At 33.2% G+C, this 24,710-nt stretch overlaps 1 protein-coding gene across 1 annotated transcript in view; it reads right to left on the reverse strand.

Moving 5' to 3' along the window:
* Nucleotides 1-3,939: 3,939 nt before the first annotated feature.
* LOC106099221 overlaps nucleotides 3,940-24,710 on the reverse strand; it is a 28,187-nt gene continuing 7,416 nt past the window's right edge. Inside the window, exons 2-4 of the mRNA XM_013277690.1 lie at nucleotides 18,923-19,049; nucleotides 8,391-8,600; nucleotides 3,940-4,348 (exon numbers count right to left, since the gene is read on the reverse strand). Of these exons, the coding sequence (XP_013133144.1) occupies nucleotides 4,071-4,348; nucleotides 8,391-8,600; nucleotides 18,923-19,010 (576 nt within the window). The 5' untranslated portion in view covers nucleotides 19,011-19,049 and the 3' untranslated portion in view covers nucleotides 3,940-4,070. The remainder of the gene's footprint in view (nucleotides 4,349-8,390; nucleotides 8,601-18,922; nucleotides 19,050-24,710) is intronic.

Genomic DNA, 24,710 nt, shown 5'->3' on the forward strand with positions numbered 1-24,710 from the left:
CATACAGAATGATAAGTCGACAAAATTCAATTGTCTAGGGGGCTCGATGACTGAATTAATAATTTTTATACTTCTTTCCATACTGAGCAATTAAAATAATTTTCGGACTCATCTCAAACCTCGAATATTGAGCTGTGCAGCTATTTGATAGTATTAAGAATTGATGGCTTAAAGACGGGTATTGTATTATATTTAAGTATATATTGTATTATAAGTGTGTAAGTCTGACGGGACACGTTAAAGAAATAAAAGTTTTACGCTTTTCCATTAGACTTTGAATGTGAATTAAACTGCATCGTAGTATACGTTAGTTGTCGTCAGTTAACGTCTTTCTACCATCTGATGATATTTGTCCTGATTCTATAAACTTTTTTTTATTACCTTGTAAACACCATATATTAAAAAATGTAAATAAGATTTTGTATCTTCGAATGGGGAATTACAAAAGTGTAATGAACTTTTTTCTTTGCATTATTGACCATTTCATGACATTTTTCGTTCAGATGTAATACTCTTTTATAATAGCATTTTATGTCCGTTTACACTATCGTAATAATGTAGCCTTTATTCCTATAATATAACAAGAGAGAACTTTAAACATTGATAATCTCTCACACCTACGAACGTGTTTTAAAAAATGCTCCTAAAGCTTACGCTTAATATAATTAGTAATGCACCGTCAATTCTTTTGGAAACATGTTGCGACATGTGATGATTTTTGTATAAATATTACTGTGAAATTTGTGTTCAAGCGAACATTCTAATTGTGCCTCATAACTCTACCAAACTTGCGTAAAAACTGGAAAACTAGATGCTATTAAACGGCATTCAAACCTATGCTATTATCTATAGTATTTTATCTACAATATTGGAAAGGCAATTCAGTTCTTCATGTAAAAACGTCTCATCAATATTAAAATAAATAAACTTACCTTGTCTTCATGGTTCCATTTGTGTTTTTTATGTGCATATTTAAAATCAGGTACATATATAAATTTGAACTTCGTCGTGATTTAATAATTATTTCCGTAGTTACAATACAGCGAACCTGCTGACTTCAACAACAGTAAGACTTCGTCATTATACGCACAGCATAAGTCATGATTTTATGTAAGATTCTGATCAATAACCGGGAAACCACAGTTGTGATTTTTTCGTAAAGTTTGTCAACACTAAATTTATTTATACGACCTACGACCTCTTTGGTACTGACGCGTCTATCTGTGCGACTCGCTACGAGCGACTGCTATATCTCTAACTGATGCGTACATGCGTTGGCCACAACACAAATTTAACTACTTCGTGTTGGGGCCATCCATTTTCCAAAATAATTATACCAATTATGTTTAATTCCTATAAAAAGGTATATTATTTTTTTAAACTTTGCTACAAACATATCCTTCACAATATCAGATGTTTGGGAAACTTACTTAAACATTGTGTCCACTTCTTTAAATGTCGGGTTTTTATTGTATTTTCTTTAGGATTACTGAAAGATATCTATGACTTATATTTAATTTAAATGTATAACTTATTTTCAAATGTTGGATACATGTACAAAGTTGTATCCTCCAATACACAGATGTAATACACAACTTCCCAACGGCAAACATTTGCGGCATCCTTTACAAACTTCCAGGCACAGGCATTCCTTTGACGTTCGTCTAAATAACCAGGATGCAGTGTAAATACATCGTGTATTCCTGCAATTCACTTTGGATCAGTACTATTGCATCTAAAATTACTAATCCTATTGATTTATACGTTACAGGTAACCACCACTCTATCTGCTATGTTATATCTTTGTGTAAAATGATGTTGATAGTAACGTTTTTAATCTGTAATCAAGTTCTTAATGTGTTCGTTTTGATTACGCATTTTAACTAAATCATATTACAAAATACAATCTATCTATTTCTGTCTCAAAGTAGGTTTAGGCTTTCAAAGGAATTGTCAGCTGCATAAACATGTATACACTAAAACTCTAGAAACTAGTTACTAGTGTATCCATAAAAAGAGATAATAGTAAAACCAAGGATTCCTAAATTGTATTTATTTCATAGAATACATATCTTAAAGTTATAGCAAAGTGGAACATATATTAAACTAATCGTTGTACCAAAATACAGTTAGAAAAACTTAAATTTACCAACACCACAAAATATTTTCAACATAAATTGAATATCAAAAACTTTTGTTAATACATATTATATTATTTTTAAATGACAAATCAACAATATAACCAGAATTAATTATATAAATTTTATTTTCTTATTATTTCGTAAACGGTGACCAACTTAACAATATTTTAATTTGACAATGTCGGATACAAATTGTTATTCGAATAAACTTAGGCGTACGAATAAAATAAAGATATTATTCGACGTTTTCAAGCAATTTCAATAGTGTTACGGGATATATTGTCTGGTGACCGCTTAGGCCGCCTGTTGCCACCGACGAAGGCGATTTAAATTTTAAATCTGACAACTTCAGGCCCGAAGTTTGTTAACTTCCGAATCTAGCCAGGGACTGCAGTTTTCATATCATGACCATGTAATGCAATTTGTAAATATATGGCCATGATATTAAAACTGCAATCCCTGGCTAGATTCGGAAGTTAACAAACTTCGGGCCTGATGTTGGCAGATTTAAAATTTAAATTGCCTTCGTCGGTGGCAACAGGCGGCCTAAGCGGTCACCAGACAATATATGCCGTACCACTATTAAAATCGCTTGAAAACGTCCCATATACCATTATTTTATTCGTACGCCTAAGTTTATATAGTACTCGTACAAATAGAAAAATATATATTAACAAATGAAGGAATCAAATAGACAATAATATAAATGCAATAAGTCCTTAAAGCTAACACTAAGTTCTACTTGCGAAATTTTTAATTATCGGCATTAAACATAGTTCTTTAGCGATACACTTAGGCGCAGCAAATCAAAATCAAATCACAGCCATATATTATAATATTTATATATTTTAATATGAACAAATTTAACGTGTAATTCTTTGGCACTACAATGTACATACACACTTTAAACTCGTAGTACGAGATAGCTATCTAATATAATTAAATTGAATAGAAAAACCCAATGTTGATGACAATTTTTGGGGTCAAAATTGCGACAGAAATAGAAAAGAAAAAAGGAATATATAAATATATGTAGATCGACTTATATAATCGTATATTTGTTCTAAATTTTGCTATTGTCTTGGACAATGTGAAACACTTGTTAATAAATTTCAATATATTAATTGTAAACAGTATGAAAACTTTTACTTTAACTTTAGAAATCAAAATCCAAGTAGTAGATAGGCACTACTTTTTAGTTGACAAAATGTAGACGGAAAAGAAAGACAAAAATTAAGTTACTGGAGCTTCAAGCCTTAGATTTACTCGATTTTAATAGATAATAGCTATTCTTATTTTTATTTTTGTTAGTCCTAACTGTTCCACATTTAAAAATTTTAATACGTATATAAGTACCTACTAATTAACTACAAATGCAAATATTTTTCTTGACATACCCCAAAAAGTCGGATAACTATATTGTTGCTATTAAATTATAGATAAAGACAAAAAAGTAGAAAGCGTGTTAATTGTATTTTTAAACGGATTTCTAAACTTAGCTTTTAGTCGTGTAAAAGTACTTTGTAGTTGTATTGAATGTTATTTGAAAAGTACGGTCGAAAACAACAAAGGCCAGACATTTATTAAATAAACAAAAGAAGTATAAAATCAAGTCAAATATATTAGCAATGTTTACACGGGTAGCACATCTATTAAAAACTACACTTTGTATTATAGAGATTAATAAGTTATTATTAAATGATTATTATCTAAGTATTGAGAAAAAGTAACGTAATGTCACAAACCGTTTTTACTTTTTTTGTCTTCTACTATAACTAAACAGCAAGGAACACTCGCCTTACATAATACTATTAATAAAAATTGACTGAAACGATTGACATCAGGTCAGTTGAGAGGGAAATTAAATGGACTTTAATGTTGTGTACTAATAAACTACATGGATACAAAAAAGTTAGCATCTTCTCCCGCTTACATCTTCTTCTTCTTCTGTCCACCTTGAGGTTGGGCTTTCGGCAACTTCCCCGCTTTTTCCAGCTTCCTCTTCGTAGCCTGGATACGAGCCAAAATTACATTCTCGTCATCGGAGGTGCTATCGGAAGAGTATTCCGCCTCCTTTTGTTTACGGCGACGCATTTGCTTCCTCTTAGTGGCGTCATACAAGATCATCGTGGGCACCGGAGCAGGTTCCTCCGTTTCCTGACGTTGGGAGCCCGAAGGCCCAGCAATAGCGCCGTCGGTAGCATCCGCTGTAAAAATAAAAACAAAGTTCAAACAATCCAAAACATTTTTGAAGAAGTGATGGGTTTAATGATTTATAACCCAAGTTAAATCAAATGATAAGTAGAGATCTGCTCTACTCTCTATGACCACTACTAGTTTAGGCTTAAACCACTATTGTTGGAGTTAAAATAATTAAAAAGTTAATTAGATGCTTGTTCAGTGCAAATATTAGCTAATACTATTTTTTTTTAATAATTTAAAATTCAATAGCCGTGTGATGTAGGACGCCGATGGTACAACACAGAACATAGTCCAAATCCACCAATCGACTATTGTCTACTCGTATGAACTAACTAAAGATGTTTAAAAAATACTAGCAATCACAAAATTAAAACACATTAATAAAACATACATACATTACGATGATGTAGAACAGGTCGGTATCAAAAACATAGATACCAGTAAACACCAAATGCCCATTAATCTGAACACTACCTAGCATGTATATAAGTAAGAGCTCAACATAAAATTTAGGACAACTTCCTAGCCGATTAATTTTATACCACTTTGCAAACGTCATATCACAATATTATAATACCACAATATCAATTTTAAGAATCTTATTTATCTAAAAGTCTTACATGTTTCTTTTCTGTAGTTAAATACATAAATATTGCTTTTAAGTTAGAATGCTGTCGCATATTGGAGTGATTACAATTATTTTTCCCGTAAAGGTGTAAAGAAGTGAATAGTGAAATAGGTCGTTGCAAAGAATTTGTTGTCAGTTAATTATTATCAGCAAGACGGGCGCATGCCGACTCGCGATGTTTATTGAGGTAAGTTTTGAGGGCAAAAGTTTTGTTGCAGCGAATGCATTCGAATTTCTTATCAGGAGAGTGTGTTTGTAAGTGGGCGCGAAGATTGGAGCGATCAGCGAAAGTTTTCCCGCAAACAATACATTTATAGGGCTTCTCGCCGGTGTGCAAGCGCAGATGTCCGCGCAGCAACCAAGGTCGCGAGAACTGTTTGCCACATTCGCGGCACGCGTGACGCATGCGGTGCGTCAGCATATGCATGGCCAGCGCCGACATCGACACGTACACTTTGTTACAATCGCGACAACGCTGAGCCAATTCAGAGTTCAAGTTGCGATGCGTCTGCTTATGACGCGACAAATTAGAAGAGGTCGCATAATATTTACCACATTGATCACAGTCGAATTTAGTCGGCTTCTCGCTTGATGTACCCTGTGCACTGCTTTCATCTTTAACATCATTATCTTGGTCCGTCTTTTCAAGACTCCAATTTGAAGAGCACGATTTTATTGAGTTACTTGATAAGCCAGAACTCGAGTCAGTTAATGGATATAAAGAAGATACATTATCTTGTGCTGAGGTTTCGGTTTCGCTATTTTGTTCAGATAATGCCTGGCTTGTGTTAACAGCAAACCGATGTCTATTTTGCATCATGACTAAAGTTAGGACGGCTTCGGTATCGTCAGGATTAAGAAGTAAACTACACCCGGTGATGGGGTCTTCAATACTTTCGCCTCTTTCTGTAGAATGAATAAAGAAAATGCGTAAGAATATTCCTTATCCCTGCAAGCATTATATGGCTCAGGGTTACTCAATGGCAGTAGGGAAAACAATGCTCAGTGTCTCTCTGTAAGATCATATCAGATATCTTGTAATGCGCAGAAAAACAAAACAGGGCCTAACCATAAAAACCTAGTGCTCTAAAATGCAGCGTAAACCTACGTCAACCCTTTTATACCGCAATGATAGCGCGAAAAACACGAGTGTGGATTTTTTACGAATTATGGTTATTGAAACATTTTTATGCGTAGGCTTGCGAAAAGTGATCTTGACCAGTAATAAGTTATGAAGTTATAAATCATCCATAATATAAATCAGCGGCGGTAAAAAATTAAGTAGCCGATGTGTTCCTCTAAAATTTCTTCTACATCTATGACATATTCATCGAGATCCAACCATCCAAATTGTCGCATTTATAATATTTGTAAGATTATATGATAATTGGATGTGGAAGGCGTAGGACCGCATTCCGAGTGGAAGGCATTGGGGAAGGCCTATGTCCAACAATGGGCAGATAATGGCTGATGATTATGATGATGTTGATGATGGTGATGATGATGATGATGATACTTAAAAAAAAAGTATAGACAGTAATGTATTGCAGACTTTGCGTGTACCACCTGACCCTGAACAATGCGGAGCTGGTTTTCAGTATACCCCTTGGGCCGATTTATGCCCATCTATTGGTATGCAATTACAAAAAGTTATAAATAAAAAATGAATAGAAAAACTTAAGCTGGGTGAACTATTGATTAGTTAACAACCTGAAAAGAGCAGACATTTACCATACTGAAGTATACTGGATTACTTTCTAAGTTATTTGTTTGAACATTTTTTTTTCTTAAAGCATTTTAAAGTGTTGAGCAGATACATGGCTTCTTTTGGTGACGCTCATAGGTTTGGGAATTTCAAGAAAGCTCTCTATTCTTCCATTATATTTTACTGAGTGCTTCTTGGAACCAGTTTTATTTTGTGTACAATTGTAACGATTTGGTTAGATAGTTTTATGTACACATCAGGCCAAGTGTAATTCTCTCTTCTCGGTGTTATGTTTAAGATTTCTTGCGCGTTTAGATATTTGAGTAATGTAATGTTTTCCATAATTTGTCATACAGTAACAAATCTGATGCATGCATATTATACGCTGTGTGTATTCTTTCTGTCTTGTCTGTTATTGTAATTTTATAAATACATGAATTGAAAATGAAAAGTGCTTCTGAAATTGTTTTTTCGACATCCACGACAAAGTATTTTCGAAATTGGTAGAGACTTCTTAATTTAAAAATCATCTTCCTGTTTACGTTTTCTTCAATACGAAAATCCTCATCCATTAATAGTTGCAAATTTTTCCACTCACAAAATATCGCTACTTCATATAAACATTCACCCCACACTTTATACCTTTAGGGGGTAAATATTGTAAAAACCTTTTACAGTGCTTAGCTGTATGGAAAATTACCTATAGAAAATTTAAGGTCTCAACCTCGTTCCTACTCTGATAGCTGATATTCATAGATACTACCTTTTACCCTCCTATTTAGACTTTCCAAGGATGGACCAAAAAAAAACCGCGACAGGTAGATCAATTTTTTTAAATCAAATGTGTATAACTTGAAAAACGTCATTGACAAAACAGTATTTACTAAATTAATTGCGAGCCAAACTTTTGGACTCAAATCTGACGTTAATATTTTTTTATTCAGGATGTTATAAATGAACATTTAAATAACATTACATCAACACCGACGTAAGTATCGAGAGAAAAGACCTGCTTTAAATGACTCGTTGTTATACTTTTACAATTTAAGCTACAGTCGGTAGTAAAAATAATTGTTTGGGTATTCGTGTTGTTGCTCCCTCTCTTGATTTTATAATATGATATTTGTTCAACAAAAAATGTGTAATTAAACAAATTAAAACAATGGTTTCAATATGAATGAAACTTAAGTAAATGTGAAATAACTAATAATTAATGAAGGCAAGTTGGGCTAAATTGTTATATTTTAGAATCTATGGTACTTCGTTTTACACCTGCTTTTCTAACTTATATACCATTTAAATATAATTGTATAATCTTATACTTTTTATACTTAACAATGAAATGTCTAGGCCGTGGCGTCGCGAAGTGAGTATGCGGGGATTTAGTAAATAAAAGCGCAGAAACTATTATTTACTTTACTATAAACAGACTGATATGTTTATTTATCACATTCGAACATTTTTTTTTCTTTCCATATCTTTTTTTAATCAATAAAATATGATCAGTATGGGCAATAGGTAACGCTATCTTTTTTCTGGTAATTTAAAAATAACCCTCTATTACGCCATATACAGACTACTACAATGAACATCCCACACTCCTTGAATCTCAGGTTAAGGTCCTCCAATATTAAACTATCACAAATACAATATTGATAACCGCTTGCTTTGATTTTTGATTGCTTTCTCAAAAACAAGATAAAATGTTACTTACTTGAATTATCAACGGTGGAGGTCACCAAGTTTTCGTATACCGCGTCCGTTTCTTCAACATCGTCCGCGCGAACAGTGTTCATCTGCCTCAGTTGCATCGTTGGCGGCAGATTTTTCGACGGGTTCGCCATCACGTATAACGAATAAGCAGCCTCAACGTCTCTATAACTGAGTCCACAGTACTGGTTGCACAATTGATAAATAGTATTATCTGTTGAAGAAAAAAAAAACAATTACTATGAGATATTTAATTTGTAACATTATTTTAATGTACATGGCTTAAAAATATTTAACCAGTAACAAATGTATTGGAAACCACAATATGTCTGCAATGGAAGGACTAGTAATAGAAAATGTTCAAATGACATTACTAATTATTAATAAGCGATCAGAATAGATTCCGTCGGTCCTCTTTTTCTTTGTGCCATTTTGTAACCTATTAACGCGTACCGTTACAAAAGTTTCTGTTAGTAGTTTGCAATTCGCTCGATAACTAAAGTCAAATGGAAAAAGGTGAAGACGCCATGTAAATTTTGTCCTGATATAGATAGGCAACACAGAAATGTAATTTATAACCAAAACATAAAAATGAAATGTAATATTTATTTACACTTCATTTTAAAACATGATCATAAGTGTATATTTTTCATTAATTCAATTGAATTAGAATTACGTTTTTAAAACCATTTCCATAATTGACATATTCGCCAGAGATATTATTCAAAAGAAATCTATTGGAATAAGAATAAAACAATGATATTGTAGAATATAAGCTTTATTTTAATAAAAGAACATTATTAGCTACAATCTCTAATTCATTTATTAATAATTATTTTTACACGGCTAAAACAAGCAGTTAATATAGTTTTAATTTTTCATATTGCCAATTTAAAGGAAAATAAAATATCGTTTTTGGTGCTCTACGTAAATGGCAACAATTGAAAAATAAATCGAAATAAAACAAAAGAAATTAATTTCAGCAACTTAAAGTAACTCACCGATGCGTGCGCGCAGCTCTTAGCCTGATATGAAATGATCAGACAGATTGACCAACCTGACCTAGAGAAGAATGACCTGTGAACACTGACTATAGTATACTGGACAGGTACAGCAGTAGTTCAGCCGTAGTACTTTATGGTTTATTTGATTTTCACTATTTTGGTGCTTTAGGTTGCGTTTGGTAGTCGTGGTAAAAATTCGAAATACAGGAAGATTTAACTGACAGTAACATTAACTAGCGCTTTTAAGTCACAACGAAGCAAAAGTAGTGATTTCCAAGCACTGACCTATCTATATCTATAGATCGTAATGAAACATAGATTATAGAACCAGACAAATTACAAAGTAAATTCGATATTAGTCGTGTTTCATTTTGTATCCATAGTCTCGATTCAAAGCCAAAATTATTTAAATAGAGGCAAGTCAAATTCAATGCCGGACGGCGATTACAATAAAGTTGTATTGTAAAGTTTTAGCAAAAATGTTCCTTGTCTGTGGTTTAGAATTTAGATTTAAATTTAGTATTGTATACTCATATTTTTATTTTAAACTTTAACAAAAACGCTATGTTCACTACACGAGGTAAGCAAGGTTAAATTACATAGTTTACATTTAATGGAATAACAGATTTTGTATATCTGTGATGGTGGTGTTAATTTATATGGAGTTTCTGTTTACTATCTGTCACTTACGGTATAAACAGGTATTCTTTGGGCACAACGATGAAATGTTCTTTTTCAAAAATAGCAATAGTATCCGATGACTGAACCTATAATAAAAGGCGAAGAATACATTTCTTTTGACTTTACATATAATAGTAGTCTAAACATTCTTATCAATTTACAGCTTTATGCGAATTTTTATAGCTTCAATATTTAATTTGACCGGGTTATATAACTTTTAATTCTTGATTATTAATTAAAAGAAAAGTTATAACACTTTCTTCGACGACATTCGATATACACTGCTTATGCAATAAAATGTACGCAGTTGTTATAAATTAACAAGTTTTCAACTGGTACCAAAACAAAAAGTTTACGTCTGTGAAGTAAACTGATTTTTCACTGGCGAAGCATTGTTACGTAAACATATTGTTATCTTTCTCATTCGCTTTTTAAAACAGAGATAGTTTATTTTACATCGGTTTATCGTCAGTGGAAACTCACATTTAGTCTGTCGTTGTACAAACAATAGAGGGGAGACCTAAGAGCAAAGGGTTGTTGTATTCCACCTAACTCTAATGCTCGTAATAATAATAACTATTCAAACTTGAGCACAGATTGTAATTATTTTTTTTACAATAACACACGTCAGTTGGTTAAAGATTTTTTTTATATGCAATTGGCCAAGGAATAATGTTAAAACGATTCGACGACGACAGAAACATCGCGTGTTAAATAATACTAATAATACGCTTTTAAAATTAGGGTAAAACAGTTTCCGATCTAATATTTTAATGAAGAGTATGTGAAGTTTAAAGATATTTTCAATAATGAGTAGGTTATATTCTGCTTCCACTAAAAGGATTCTGCTGTAGCGTACCTACTTACTTTGTTTTATTTTGTGCGCTTTACTATTCTGAACGGAGACGGGGCGATACAGTTTTGTCCCAACTTCGTCGCGATGGCTGTGAAGAATCGAACTTTAAATTCAAATATTCATCAAGGAGGAAATAAAAGTTTACAACAGAAAAGTAAAAAAAAAAACAACTGAAAAAATCGAATATAAAAGTTGCATTATCATCGGAACTTTGTGAAACTTTCTGAACATAGATCTTTTGAGGTAAATGTTCCATTCGGAGATCACTCGCAGTGACATCTATGTTCTGAGAATACATTTATCACAATTATAATTTTCGTTAAGTGAGAATTCATTTGAAATTCACCTCAGCAACCTATTTAATCTCTATTAATTTGCTTTTTACCTCCCACTCAAATCAAATTTAGATGTCTTTTTACAAAACATTACATGTTAAGCAACACACAAAAAGCTTTGAAATAGGACTCCTAGCGCCATCTATGTCCAAGACACGCAATCTTTCATCATTGCACGGCGCAAGTCAAATAAAGACATTTATAACAAGAAAACATTTAAATTAGCACCTTGAATAACAATTTTAACTGTATTTTTGCAGGTAAAATTATAAAGAAATAAATTTATTAACGTGGAAAAACATTAAGCGAGTCTTATAAGTAGAAATACTTACTTTAATTAAAGTTGTCTTGGTTCTTGTTTGAAATACTCCAATTCATACGTGGTAATTAAATTTCTCACCTGCGAATGCTTCAGAAAACGGGACTTCTCTTCGACACCATCACAAATCTGTAATCTCTATTATTTAAATAAGTTTTGATCTTAAAAATTATATTAAACTTATTAAAAGCAAAAATTAACATAAAAATATTACAGTAATTTTTTAATAAATATTATAGATATGGAATCGAGTCCCTTGCATTTGAAGAACTAATCATAATATTTCAGCCCTTTCAACATTAATGTAACAAAAATGTACGACTTTTAAAAGTTGAATAATAATTTTTCCACTAAATTTTAAGGAAAATTAATGAGTTTTGTAGAAATACGTTGTAAAAAATGTATCAAAATACAACCAAGTATATTTATCACTAGTTTTCGCCCACGACTCCGTCCGCGTGGATTTAAAAAAAAAAACAAAAGCAAACACCCTATGTGTTCTTCCAGAATATCCTCTACATCTATACCGAATTTAATAGAAATCCGTTCAGCCGTTTAGGCTACAAACATCCATCCATCCATCCATCCATCTAAACTTTCGCATTTATAATAATAGTATGATATGATTTTACTACGACCGGTGTTCGAATATGATTCAACATGGGTTATCGACCAAAATGTACATTGTACATTGTAAATGGGAATTCGCAACGAACCAAATTTTAACATGTATTCGGAAACTCCGGTCAGGACCATTAGTAAAGCCGGATAATACCCTTAGTGCTTCTCGCGCTTCGAAAGCTACCTGATAGCTGTGGCTTTCAACATAAATTTAGACATTATATTTGATATAACATTATTCACGTACAAGTTAATTATTTCATTTTACAATATTACTTTATTTTTGCTTATTACAATACATACATTTTTAATTGTACATATGTCCTATGTATTACTATAGTATACACGAATACACACAAATACAATATCGCGATATGCTTTTTATTTATGATTTCGGGTTATGTCCATCAATGCTTTGATCCCCATTTTATAACGACATGTTTCAAACTTTGTAACTACGCAGGTAAATGAAAAATTGCAATTTCCGGAACGAGGGTGTCAAAGCCAAATAATCGACGACAACGCAATGTTAAAGTCGTTCTGGCGTATGTAATGCGTTTGTGAAAGGAATCGAATATGCACGGTGCACTCGTTCAACTCGATTTTGTATTGTCTCGACAGCCCTTTGTCGCTTTTCGGAGGGACACTGCACGTATTAAATACTTTATTTGTCGCGTTTGGAAAATTCATCGTACTCTGTGAAAAGAGCAGTTGAATGAATAAGATTTTTTTTTTGTTTACAAGTGGAAATGTCCAAAAGCTTTCAGCATATTTTGCACGATATCCTCTCATCAAAGGACGAATTCACAGAATACCGTTGAAATTTTTATTTCTGCGTTTTATGTAATGGGGTAGTGTTGTTCATTGTCACCTTCGTTTCACTCATATAAAAGATTTTATAGCAAGTATCATAAAAATAAGTTCATTTCTGATTTTTGTATGACGCGTTTGATATAAATTTTTACAAATAGCAATTACATGTATTTTGGACTAAATTGATTTTAAAAATAAAAGATATCATCGATTAATGAGATAAAAAGTTTGATAGTTTTAATAAAACTAATCTTTAAAGTACCGAAAGTAGTTCAAGTTTTCTGTTGTCTTCGGATGAAAACTTTAAAGTTGCAACTTTTAAATCGAAACTTCAGAATCAAAGTTCACATCGTGTAGCGCCCCTATGTTCTGCTTGGACACTACTTTGCAACTATTTATTCAAAGGTTAACAATAATTTACATAATACAAACACAAAGAACGGAATTGATTTTTTGCGTGTTAGTACATTTTATTATTGTTAATATTTTTATTATTGTTAATATTATTTTTATATATTCTATAACATTTATAAACTAACCGTAGTATCTGGAACGTTTAGCTACGAGCTAGAAATAAAACATTTTGTAGAACCGCTTCAGTCTTTAATTAGTTCTAGGAAGTTTACCTTCAAGTTTCAGAGTTTGCTATGTTATGAAAGTAGACGATTTTATTTTTCGTAGCTTCTAGCTAAGATACGATATCTTAACAAACAATGTCAAATCAATGTTTACCTTTATTCTAATATAACTAACAATATAATAAGGAAAAGAGATTTGTTTGTTCCGAATAATCGCAAGTTATATTGAATAGATTGTAGCAACTCTTTGTCTAATACAATGTTATTTTCAACGCGAAAACAATATCAATGAATGTTCTATTAACCCGAGGTAAACTTAATTTAACTTCAACGTCCTTTAGACCTTAATATCTACATTAGTATCGCAATTAAACGTTGATTATTAAAAGGCGTATGTAATAAAGATCAATTTTTGAAATGTAAATCTCTTCCAAATTATTGAAATTAATTCCTAAACCAAGCAAAATCATAAAGAAAATTCGACCTGACACCTGACGCTCCCATTAATGTAAATCTCTCTAAAGTAAAATAGTCTAAATACCTGTTTAAAAAACTAAACTAAAGCGGCACTGCGTATTTATTTGCCGGAATACGCAACTGTTTCTTTTTATTTCTTTTTGATATATTAACACATTTTTTAAAAAACTACTTTAATCTTCTTAGGCTTAAAGCACATTACCGTGATAAGTAACCGAAGCGAGTGCACTTTTATATGGACTTTGTATTGATTTTGATTCATTGGTAGCTAGGCTTACAGTGCAAAACGAACTCCGTATTCTATTTGCGCTGCCTTTTCATATCTTTTGTGACGCTTCGCTTTGTGTCCGGTACGCTGCAGTGTACTAAAGCCTTATACGTATGAGATTACTCTTCCACACGTGAATTGTACTTAAGCTTATGTGCGAAATTAAATTAAATTCAACGACGCCTCTTGCTGGGGGATGACAGAATTTAATAAGAAATAATGGAGAGCTAAGCGCTTTGTTTTATGCATCCTGAATATGAAGCTTGCGCACCAAACAGCTTTTGTCATATTTTTGAAGCGATAAAAAGTCTTAGTACTTTAAGAGCGTTAGCACACCTTTGACTAAACTATCACACAACTGTTTAGTCGCGCGAGCTTATGGAGGTTCGAACTCTACTCGATTTTTGCTCATGCAACTAAACAGTTAAATTGCGAAACAATCGACAATCGCGTAAAAGTTATGGCATAGTTTAGTCAACGATGTGCGACCGCTCTAGTACTTATATCTTTACCTGACTCAAGAGGTTTTTATTGTGACATGGAGCCTAAAGGACTGAACTAATTGCATTTGAAGGATAAGGTGTTATTGGATTCTTCTTTACGAAGAGTCATTTTTTTTTTTAACCAAAATTGTTAATACATTGATTGAAGTTCACCAATTTTTAGTTTAAGCACTTTTAATGTTTGATATAACAACTATGCGTTAGTTTCAATCAATTTAACTTTTGCTCAACCACGATGGTTTTACAACAATTCAACACGCTCGCCGACACGACAGTTAAACTTTCATAACATGGTCAAACTAGTTAATTTTTGATACAGTACTATCAAATATGGGTTTAAAATATAACGCCTCCGTTGTAGACGTTGTATAAAGGTTTTGTATAACAAATTTCAATGGAAACTGTTATTTTTAGAATTATACGCAATTTATATCGCGAAAGTGAAGTTTAGTAAGTGACGTAATACAAGACGTATTCTAAGAATACAGCCATTTAACAAAAAGCAAAGATGAAATGTTGAAAAGGCGAAGCTAGGACTCGGTCGTTGCGCGAACTGTGTTAAGCAATTTAGGAAAACAAGCAATTTTACAACGCAAAGTGGCTGAAAATTATTAAAATAAAAGAAAACAACAATTTTAATAAATTATGCAAGGAAAGGGTTTTACTTACTTTCCGAAATTATGCGACCACTTGAAGTTTGCAGTTTCTAGCACTTTGTTGCTTTCATGCTTTGAATTATTCCCGTTATTCAGTATTTAAAATCAATCTTTCATTTTATATTTAAATTGTACAAACGCGGAATACAACCAAATCTTAAACGCACAATTAACAAGTCGAGACCAGATTAAGGTAATTTTCCGCTTCAGAGTAATTAAATGGTTACATAAACAGCCGTTTTTTGTAGGTTTCTTATAATAAATGAACACTTGTTTACTCTTTACTGATTACTTAATACTCTTGTCGCCGCAAATCATTTTTGGCACATAAATGAATAACTAATAAAAAAAGAGCAGGCGATTATCTATACTAACATAAAAGGACGAAAGAGTTGTATTTTTGTTTGTATTGAAATATCTCAAAAACTACTGGACAGATTTCAAAAATTCTTACACCATTAAAAAGCTATGTTAACACTGAGTAACATAAGTCTATTTCTTATTTATTTTTCAATTACACACAGATGAAGTCGCGTGCAAGAGCTAGTAATTTATAAATCTATATTATAACTACAATCATTTCTACCCAACAATTCTGCAGATGAATGAGTTTGGAAACTCTGAGTTTGGTTAAACAAAGTTGACGACTATGTTCAAAGAGAACGGGAAATTATGTTCGAAATACAGCTCGCTCGTCGTCATTAGTTTTCAGCTAAATTATTCTGTGCATTGCATGCATTTACCAATGTCTCTCTAATCGGATTAACTAAATTAATAATGAGATAGGAATACTATACCATACATGGATGTAACAAAGCGTGTAATTAAAATGGGATCATGTCATGCAGCTAATATTTAAGGATGTTAAAGATTGTGAGTGAAAGCGGATTATACTTATACGTATTAGTTAATAATGCAGTAACTATAATAATATAATTAATCATCTTTAGGTTGCTAAAAACAAAAAATACGCAAAAAGTAAAAAAAAAAAGTTACGCAATCCTTTGAGGACGGATTTTGACATGAAGCAATATGAGGCTTAAAACCTAGTCTGTCCCTGTGATTTGGTTGAAGCCTTAACAATACTAAGCTACAAAGATCTTTATAAGGGACCATACGAGCTTCCAAAACCAAGTCTACAACAAAGGCGAAGCAGAAAGGGCAACTGCCGCCACTATCGAGAATCAAAATTGTAAAACAGATATACATATACACTAGTTCTAAATACTAAGACATCTGCAACCGCAATGAATCTACATAGATTAGTGTAAACTTTCAAACAAACTACTTATCAGTATTTTATTAAAAAAATTGAAGGTAAGTTGATAAGCGTTCCCTTGCTCACTGGTTTTATATGCTCTTCGTATACAAAAATTACATGAATATTTCTTGAGACAAACTTTCTTGAGACATTATCTTAAACGAATTAAAAACTGCTAAAACTCACGTATGATTTTCCGATGACTGCACCGACCAGTTTTGGACTTGTCGGTGGTCCATCTTCAGGGCGAGTGCTTAATTCGCTAGCTTCGCGATGGCGTCACGCCTCGCACTGCGGGCCAGAGCGCGGAGGGCGCGACTCAAGGGGACGGGTACGCAGGGTGTGGCTGCTTCGTGCGTCAGCGACGGCGATTTCGACGGGCTCAAAACCGTTTAACGTTAATAATAACAGCTATTCAGAGACACGACGCGACCGCGAAGAAAGCGAATTATTGCGAGCGAAAGTATTTGCCCTGAAGATGGACGCCCACAGGTCCGATACTAGTCGGTGCCGTCATAGGAAGGTTATACATGAACATCGTTTAACCAATAGATTATGCTGTACTAAAAATTATAGAAAAACGTATCGTAGGCAAATGTTTTTTAGTATTTACATTAAGAAAGGTAAAAGATAAGTGAAGGATGTATATTATCCAGTTAATAGTCGTTACATTATGGCAAGAAAAATACATAAATACTTTATATACTTAAAGAGTATCATATCTCATAAGTTAGATTTGCTACTTACAAAACATCAGGTATAATTTCTATATCCGCTTTCGACATAAGTGGACCGTAAACTTTCAAGGTAATGTTTTTAAACGATTTAAAGAAACTAATTCGAACAACTATTTTTAGACCGGATTACAACATTTCCTTGAAACTGAAACATTTGAGCGAGCTAAACCTAACGAAATGTATCAATCATCATTGATGATGTATCATCACGGGTTTTCGTTTAATTTAGATCGAGTTGTGCAAAGAAATATTTTTTGTATACTTATACATATATATACTCGTATATATACTTTTTTTAATATCTTTCTAGTTAACTGGAACATTCATTTAACCTCTAAATAAGAGTTTTTATACAAGAGATGTCATTTACTAGTGCAAACAGTTGCCGAGTAAATGAAATATGGTTATAAAATGATTTTCCAGAAATTTAAAAAATTCAAAAGTTAATTAAAGTCAATATTATGATAGTACGAATATCTACTCAAAGGGGTTTATCCTTTTGAAGCAAACGCTATTAGGATTATATTGGACTAGCACTATTGTTTCAGATTTACCAATATTCAACACGTTACATGGAACGTATATCAATTAGGAGCTTCATTCGCTGCTAACGTAATCCCATCTTCTATATACACACTTATATGATACATAGATAATTCGAATATACGAAACATTACAAATTAAAGCATACACTCGCATAGAGCATAAACTCGCAAAATAAATAAATAGCAACAGGAGATAAATTAGCAGATTATTTTCTATAACAAAGTTGCATAATAAAATACTAGTAGTCGTTATCTTGAATGTTACAATAACTTTGAATTTGTAATCATAAACTAAATATGAGTTTAAAATCTTCTCTAGAAAGACTTATATGTATTATTGTTGAAATTCTATTTATGGTACATGAATAAAATGTTAGATATAACGCCCATATTAACATTTCATAACGCTCAGCACTTTGAGAGATCTTCATTTATTAGTAAGCATTCAATAGAATAGTTTACATAACAAAAGAAAATCACAGAAGTGTCACAAAAAAACAACAAGAAATTACTTATAAAATGTTTTGTTCAATATATTGTTTATCAAATAAGATAACTTCTACACTTCTTTTATTTTGCCATTTAATACAAAATAATAAGATATTAACGCGCTCAAGTACATCTCAAAGCCGGATGGACATACGCTTCAGTAACTTTCGAATATATGGAAGGAAAAAAATATAGGTTAATAAAGTAAGAAATATTTTCTACAGTGGGAGCTACGGGATGGCGCGGACAACTAACAAGCAAGAATCGCATCAAAATATACTTGGTATTTACAGGTTTCGACGAAAGCCACGTAGTATCTAGTAGCAAGGCCATATGCACCGTGGAAGGCAGGCGCCTTTGAAAATTATCTACTTAAGTGTAAGTTAAGCTTACCTAGCAGGGTGAACTTTCGAAATGGTTTAGGTCGCGGTTTGTATGGAGTCAGACCTCGACACAAAAAGAATATTCTAGAACCTCGCATACTTTTCACCGAACGGCCAACGTTCAATACCGACCACAGCTGAAAAAGAAACAAAATCTTACGAATTGTACTAAAGGCATATTTTTTAAAATACCTGTAAATCATATGTAACTTTTTCTAATTTAATAATAAATAAATTTGTTTGCAATTAAATTGTTTAAACGTTAATGAGACATTATGAAAAACTAATTAATAATTAACCAAGTACAAGACGACGCGAGTGTTAGGCTAAATATAATAATAACTTTGTTCACGATTTTAAAATCCGTTAACACCAAGCCCGTAGACACTCTACGAAATGCGTAGCGAATGATTCTCGTAGCTGTCATTCTGATTTGAGAATTGAGAATAATTTTAAACTGAGATGATGATGATAATAATATGTTATTGTACATGTATTTCCACAATGAAAAGTCGTGATCGCATTAAAAACTCAATAAAAGTGGAAAAAAAAAACATCGTCGATAATAATACTCTCTTGTAATTCAGAGGCAGAACAAGGCATGGGCGACTTGGGCGATTGCCTCCAATCCCAAAGGCCTCGCTCTTTGAAATTATACCCGTGGAAATATTGCCACAAAAATAAAAATAAAAGCCTGAACTAAACCAACGTCTACGATTGATTTAAATTAAATAAATAAAAAATGATTTTTCAATCTTTATATGTATAAGTATTTTTTATATTGCTTTACAAATGCTTTGAATTCGAAAGTTTGGATGTATGGATATTGTACCTCCAATAACACAAAAGGTATCTTAATAAAATTTGGCACATATGTATAAAGCAATATGGAAGAACACGTAGGCTATTTACTAAATTTTATTTTTAATTTATCAAGCACTATTAGTACCATTTTGAATATTACGTAGCTGTAAAAGCACGTTATGGAATGAAGTTATGAGTGTAGCAGGGTATACCGGTGAGGTAGACCTAAAAAGAGATGGATGGATTCCGTGAAAGGTGACATGATCAAAAAGGGAGTGATGACTGAGATGACGTATGATAGAGTTATTTGGAGGGCAAAAACCTGTTGCGCTAACTCTACGGGAGTAGGATAAGGAGGATGGTGATGGTTTGAAACCTTATAATAGTTTTACTCGTATATTAGATTTACTGATACCAATAAATATACTATCAATATTACGTACTATATCAAATTTGCCAAAAAAAATAGTTTGCCGCTTAAAGGGCCTCGCAAAAGGCAACTTGTCTGCATCAAATTTAGGTCTCGATTTTCCACTAGACAGATGACATGGAATTATCGAAATGAAATAAATTAAATCAAGGATTAAAACCTATTGCCGCTAATGAATGTTACAAAAAGCGCGCACGGGCTTCTATTTTCGTCAACATTTCGTCAATGCTAATTGGATTTATTGTTGATGTTCGTTTGAATTTTATTTACCTTCTTGTAAACGAGTTGTTTATTCTACAGGTTAGAATAACCTTTTGCAGGAAAAGTTATTTAAAGCAATTACTGTGAAAATGAAACAAAATTCTATCGATATTCGATCTTCTTTTTACAACAAAAATGATGAATCACAACTTCGTTTGATCCAATTCCATAGAAAAATTAACTGAAAATGCCAATTCCTTTCTAATTGAACTTATGACATATTTATAACTAGCGATGACGCTCAACTTTGTCAGCGCTGAAGCGAAAGCGGAAGCTCAGGTTTTTTTTTATTTTGTTTAAAAGCAACTCAGATCCAACATCGTATCTACGATATAAGATTATTTTTTAAATTACAAACACTTCAATTTAATCAATTGTATATGTAGATAGATAATTATTAATGTGCCCTACACGATAATTTATAAAATGGGACATCCTAGATGTTTTAGACGTAAGATGTATGCATAATTAAAATACACGAAGCGATGAATAAAATTACAATACATTATAAGTAAACGATGAAATTCCACTGATGAAACACATCTACAAAACATATTGTTATCTCTCCATTTCAAATAGAGTGAGGGAGAGGAAAGACAATATGTTTGGGTACAGGTGTATCAGCGGCGAACCGCCCGGTAACATATTGCTTTATGATATCATCTTACAAATAAAAATCAATAAATCTGTCTGCGCATAACTTGAGGAAGGCGCCCACTTGACTTAATCCCTTTTTAATTGCTCTAGCAATTATAAAGATTATACATTTTTTATAAGAGATTACATTTCAAAGTACAGTAAGTCAGAAAATTTGTTGCCATGTCCGGAATCTAATAAGAAAAATGAAGACCAGGTCAAACAGTAAAATCGAGAGACCCCTTGGCAACAGCCACTTTTCTGTATAAAATGTAAACGAATAATTTAGTTTTAAATTTTTAAGTAACATATATAACAAATAATTGAATTATATATCAAACAGAGCTTTCTGTTAAGCTATACAGGACGGATATAAGTAATAAAAAAGTTCTAGTTTTCTACATTTATGTCTTCAAATGAAATCACAGAAACAAGGATGACGCGGTACGTAACATTCAACAGGTAGTTGGACGTGTAACGCGGTTCTTACTTTCTTTCGTCACGCGGCTTTGCTCTACATCTCACAAAAAACTGAACACCAAAACCCAATTTCTTCTTAAAATCTCAATAACAAATGCTATTTCCAAAAAAATTACATATTTCTACACTTTCATAATACCGCAAATAACAAAAGTATTTGCTATCATTTTGGAAAATTGTTCGAGTTTAAACTAGTGCGACCTGAATATTGTAAACCCTGGATTCAATTCGAACATCAAGCTATACAAAAACTATGTTCAACAAATTTATTTAGTAAGTTATAAAAATAAATTAATGAGATCACGTAAAAAGTTCATACTAAACCGTAAATAACGTAGATAACTTTTTTGTTTACAAACAAAGCTTTGCGTCGCACTGTTTTAATATGACAAATCATTTAATGACAATAAAATTTTACATTAAACACTCATACTCCAAGGTAAGTAAGGTTTCAAAACACCTTAACTAAACATATTAATACACTAAAAAGTTACTATTTTCACTTCACCAAAGCTAACCATATGGTACCGAATTTTAGCGCACAGAGACATTTTTAGAGAAAAATTCCAAATTTTTTTTCGGCACGATGGACCTAATTTAACCAGGTCCTTTTCACCAACTTACCTGACCAGGAAATCCATGTGTTAACAGGTAGCCAAGGCAACAAGTCGTTGTGTTTTTCCCAATTCGCGTGCGGCGGCGGCAATAGCTCGTCCAACACACGCGACTGAGTCGCGCGGAACGCAAGCGCGAGCTCCCTCCTCAACCCATCGATTTTCAAACACTACCTCATCGCTCTATTTATAAAAAGAAATGCCAACCTTCTCATCTTAACACTTTCTCAACTAGAAAAATGTGTAACAGCCATATTATAATTTAGGTAATAGCGACTATCAAAACATTATTTAAAGAGGCGAGATTTGAAGAGACATTTATTTTTTTAATAAATTCAAAGAGGGCATTTTATTCAATTTTTAATAATTTAGCATTTATTTACCTTGGTAGAACTTTGTATTTATATTAATTTACTATTTTATTTGAATGAACAAAGAAATTTAATTATAAGGCGTGCCTGCCACCTGTTGAATGAGACGTGTTAGAATATTGATTTTCATACTATGGTTGTACATTAGTTATGTTGCAGTTGCAGATTTTTTTACAGTGTTAAAAGTAAGAGATAAACTTTAAATACAGCTAATTTTTATGAATTATCCAAATAAATATTAATCGACTATTAAGTGCTATGGCGTTTTCGAAATGTCCTTGCCCTTGACAAAACGCTCTGTCTCCAAGTGACTCAGCAATCGTCTAGGAGGAGTTTCCTAATTTATTCTTTTTTTCATGTGAAATTTCTCAGTTTGTAACTGAAAATGATTTAAACAGATTTGTTTATATAGGTATGCTCTTTTAATTTTATAATGGAAAGAAAATTGATTGAATGGAAAAAAAAATTGTAAAGGTAATTAAAAAATGGAGAAAGGAGCAAGCGGCCACCGGAATTTGCCAATATAGCGACAATACACCTAGTGCCGGGTTAAGCCAGCGCGGGGTCTTCAGCAAATTTTGTCAAGGAGCCCTTGGTTTGCTTTAGGTTTTCAAGTTTCGGGTATTAAATAAAACAAGACCCTTAATTAGTGGTGCAGCGAGGCTATCTTGCGCCTGGGGCACAACAACTTTATGTAGATCTGTCCCTTAAGCTTAAGCGTCATTCTTGGATCACAAGTCACACCAGTAACCTGTCGCTATTTCATCCAACCTGCATTTATCCGGCTTTTCACATCCCGGTCAACGCCACCGTCGGACTGGACTAGAGAACCGAGGTACTTAAAATCGGCGCAGGTTGGTAGAGGCACACTATTTAAGGCGATTGGAGAGAAGCTGGTCGAACCGCCAAAATCGCAAAATAAATATTCTTTTTTGCTCCTGCTGATTTTAAGACCAGCTCCCTCCAATTTAGCTCGCCATTCTTCCAACCTGCTCTGTACTTCGCGTTCATCCTCCCCGACAACCACGATGTCATCGGCATAAAGCATACTCCAGGGTGCCTCCTCCTGTATGTTTAATGTCAAAGCATCCATTACCAGGAGGAACAGATACGGACTTAAAGCCGACCCCTGGTGTAAACCCACCGAGACATCGAACCTGTCACTATCGCCAGCAGTGAACCGGACGTAGGTACTGGCTCGCCAGTACATAGCCTGAATAAGCTGCAGGTATTTCCCAGGCACTCCTTTCACCTTCAAAGCCCACCCCAAAACATTCCTCGGAACCCTATCATACGCCTTTTCGAGGTCTACGAACACCATGTGCAGGTTCTTATGCACGCGCCTAAATTTTCGCATAGTGGCAAAAATGGCGTCCGTAGTCCCCCGACCTGGCGTAAATCCGAATTGGTTCCGAGATACCTTACATTCTCCTCTGATTCTTGATCGACCGTGACGTGATAAATAGAATAAAAGCGGGATGGATGAAATGGCGACAGGTCACTGGAGTAATATGCGACCCTTAAATTGCCCTTAAGGGGAAAATATACAGGGCCGTCGTAAGACCTGTCATGATGTATGGATCTGAATGTTGGGCAGTAAAAGGGAGGAATGAAAGGAGACTACATGTGGCAGAAATGAGAATGTTAAGATAAATGTGTAGAGTAACACGAATGGATAAGATACAAAATGCGTATATTAGAGGAAGTTTGAGAGTAGCCTCATGGGTAGAGAAGGTAAGGAGTAAAAGGTTAGCATGGTATAGGCATCTTATGAGGAGGGATGAATCGCATATTACAAGAAGAACGTTTGTTATGAATGTGGAAGGGTACACTGGTAGAGGTAGACCTAGAAAGATATGGATGGATTGCGTGAAAGGTGACATGATCAAAAAAGGAGTGATGACTGAGATGACGTATGATAGAGTTATTTGGAGGACAAAAACCTGTTGCGCCGACTCTACGGGAGTAGGAAAAGGAGGATGATATAATTGCCCTTTTATAGTATATAAATCTGACCGATATTCTAGAACACATAAAAAATATTAAAACACACGGGCAATAGCTGCGCGCGGCCGCACAGTATTAAATGATCGCAATGATATATCATTTCTTTACCATATTTTTTAGCTAACCGATATATTATAGATAATTCATTCTTTGTTTGAAAGCTTGTGATTTTCATATCACAATGTTTAAAATCAT

Source organism: Papilio polytes, unplaced genomic scaffold, assembly GCF_000836215.1.
Source record: "Papilio polytes unplaced genomic scaffold, Ppol_1.0 DF824381.1, whole genome shotgun sequence".
NCBI lineage: Eukaryota > Metazoa > Arthropoda > Insecta > Lepidoptera > Papilionidae > Papilio > Papilio polytes.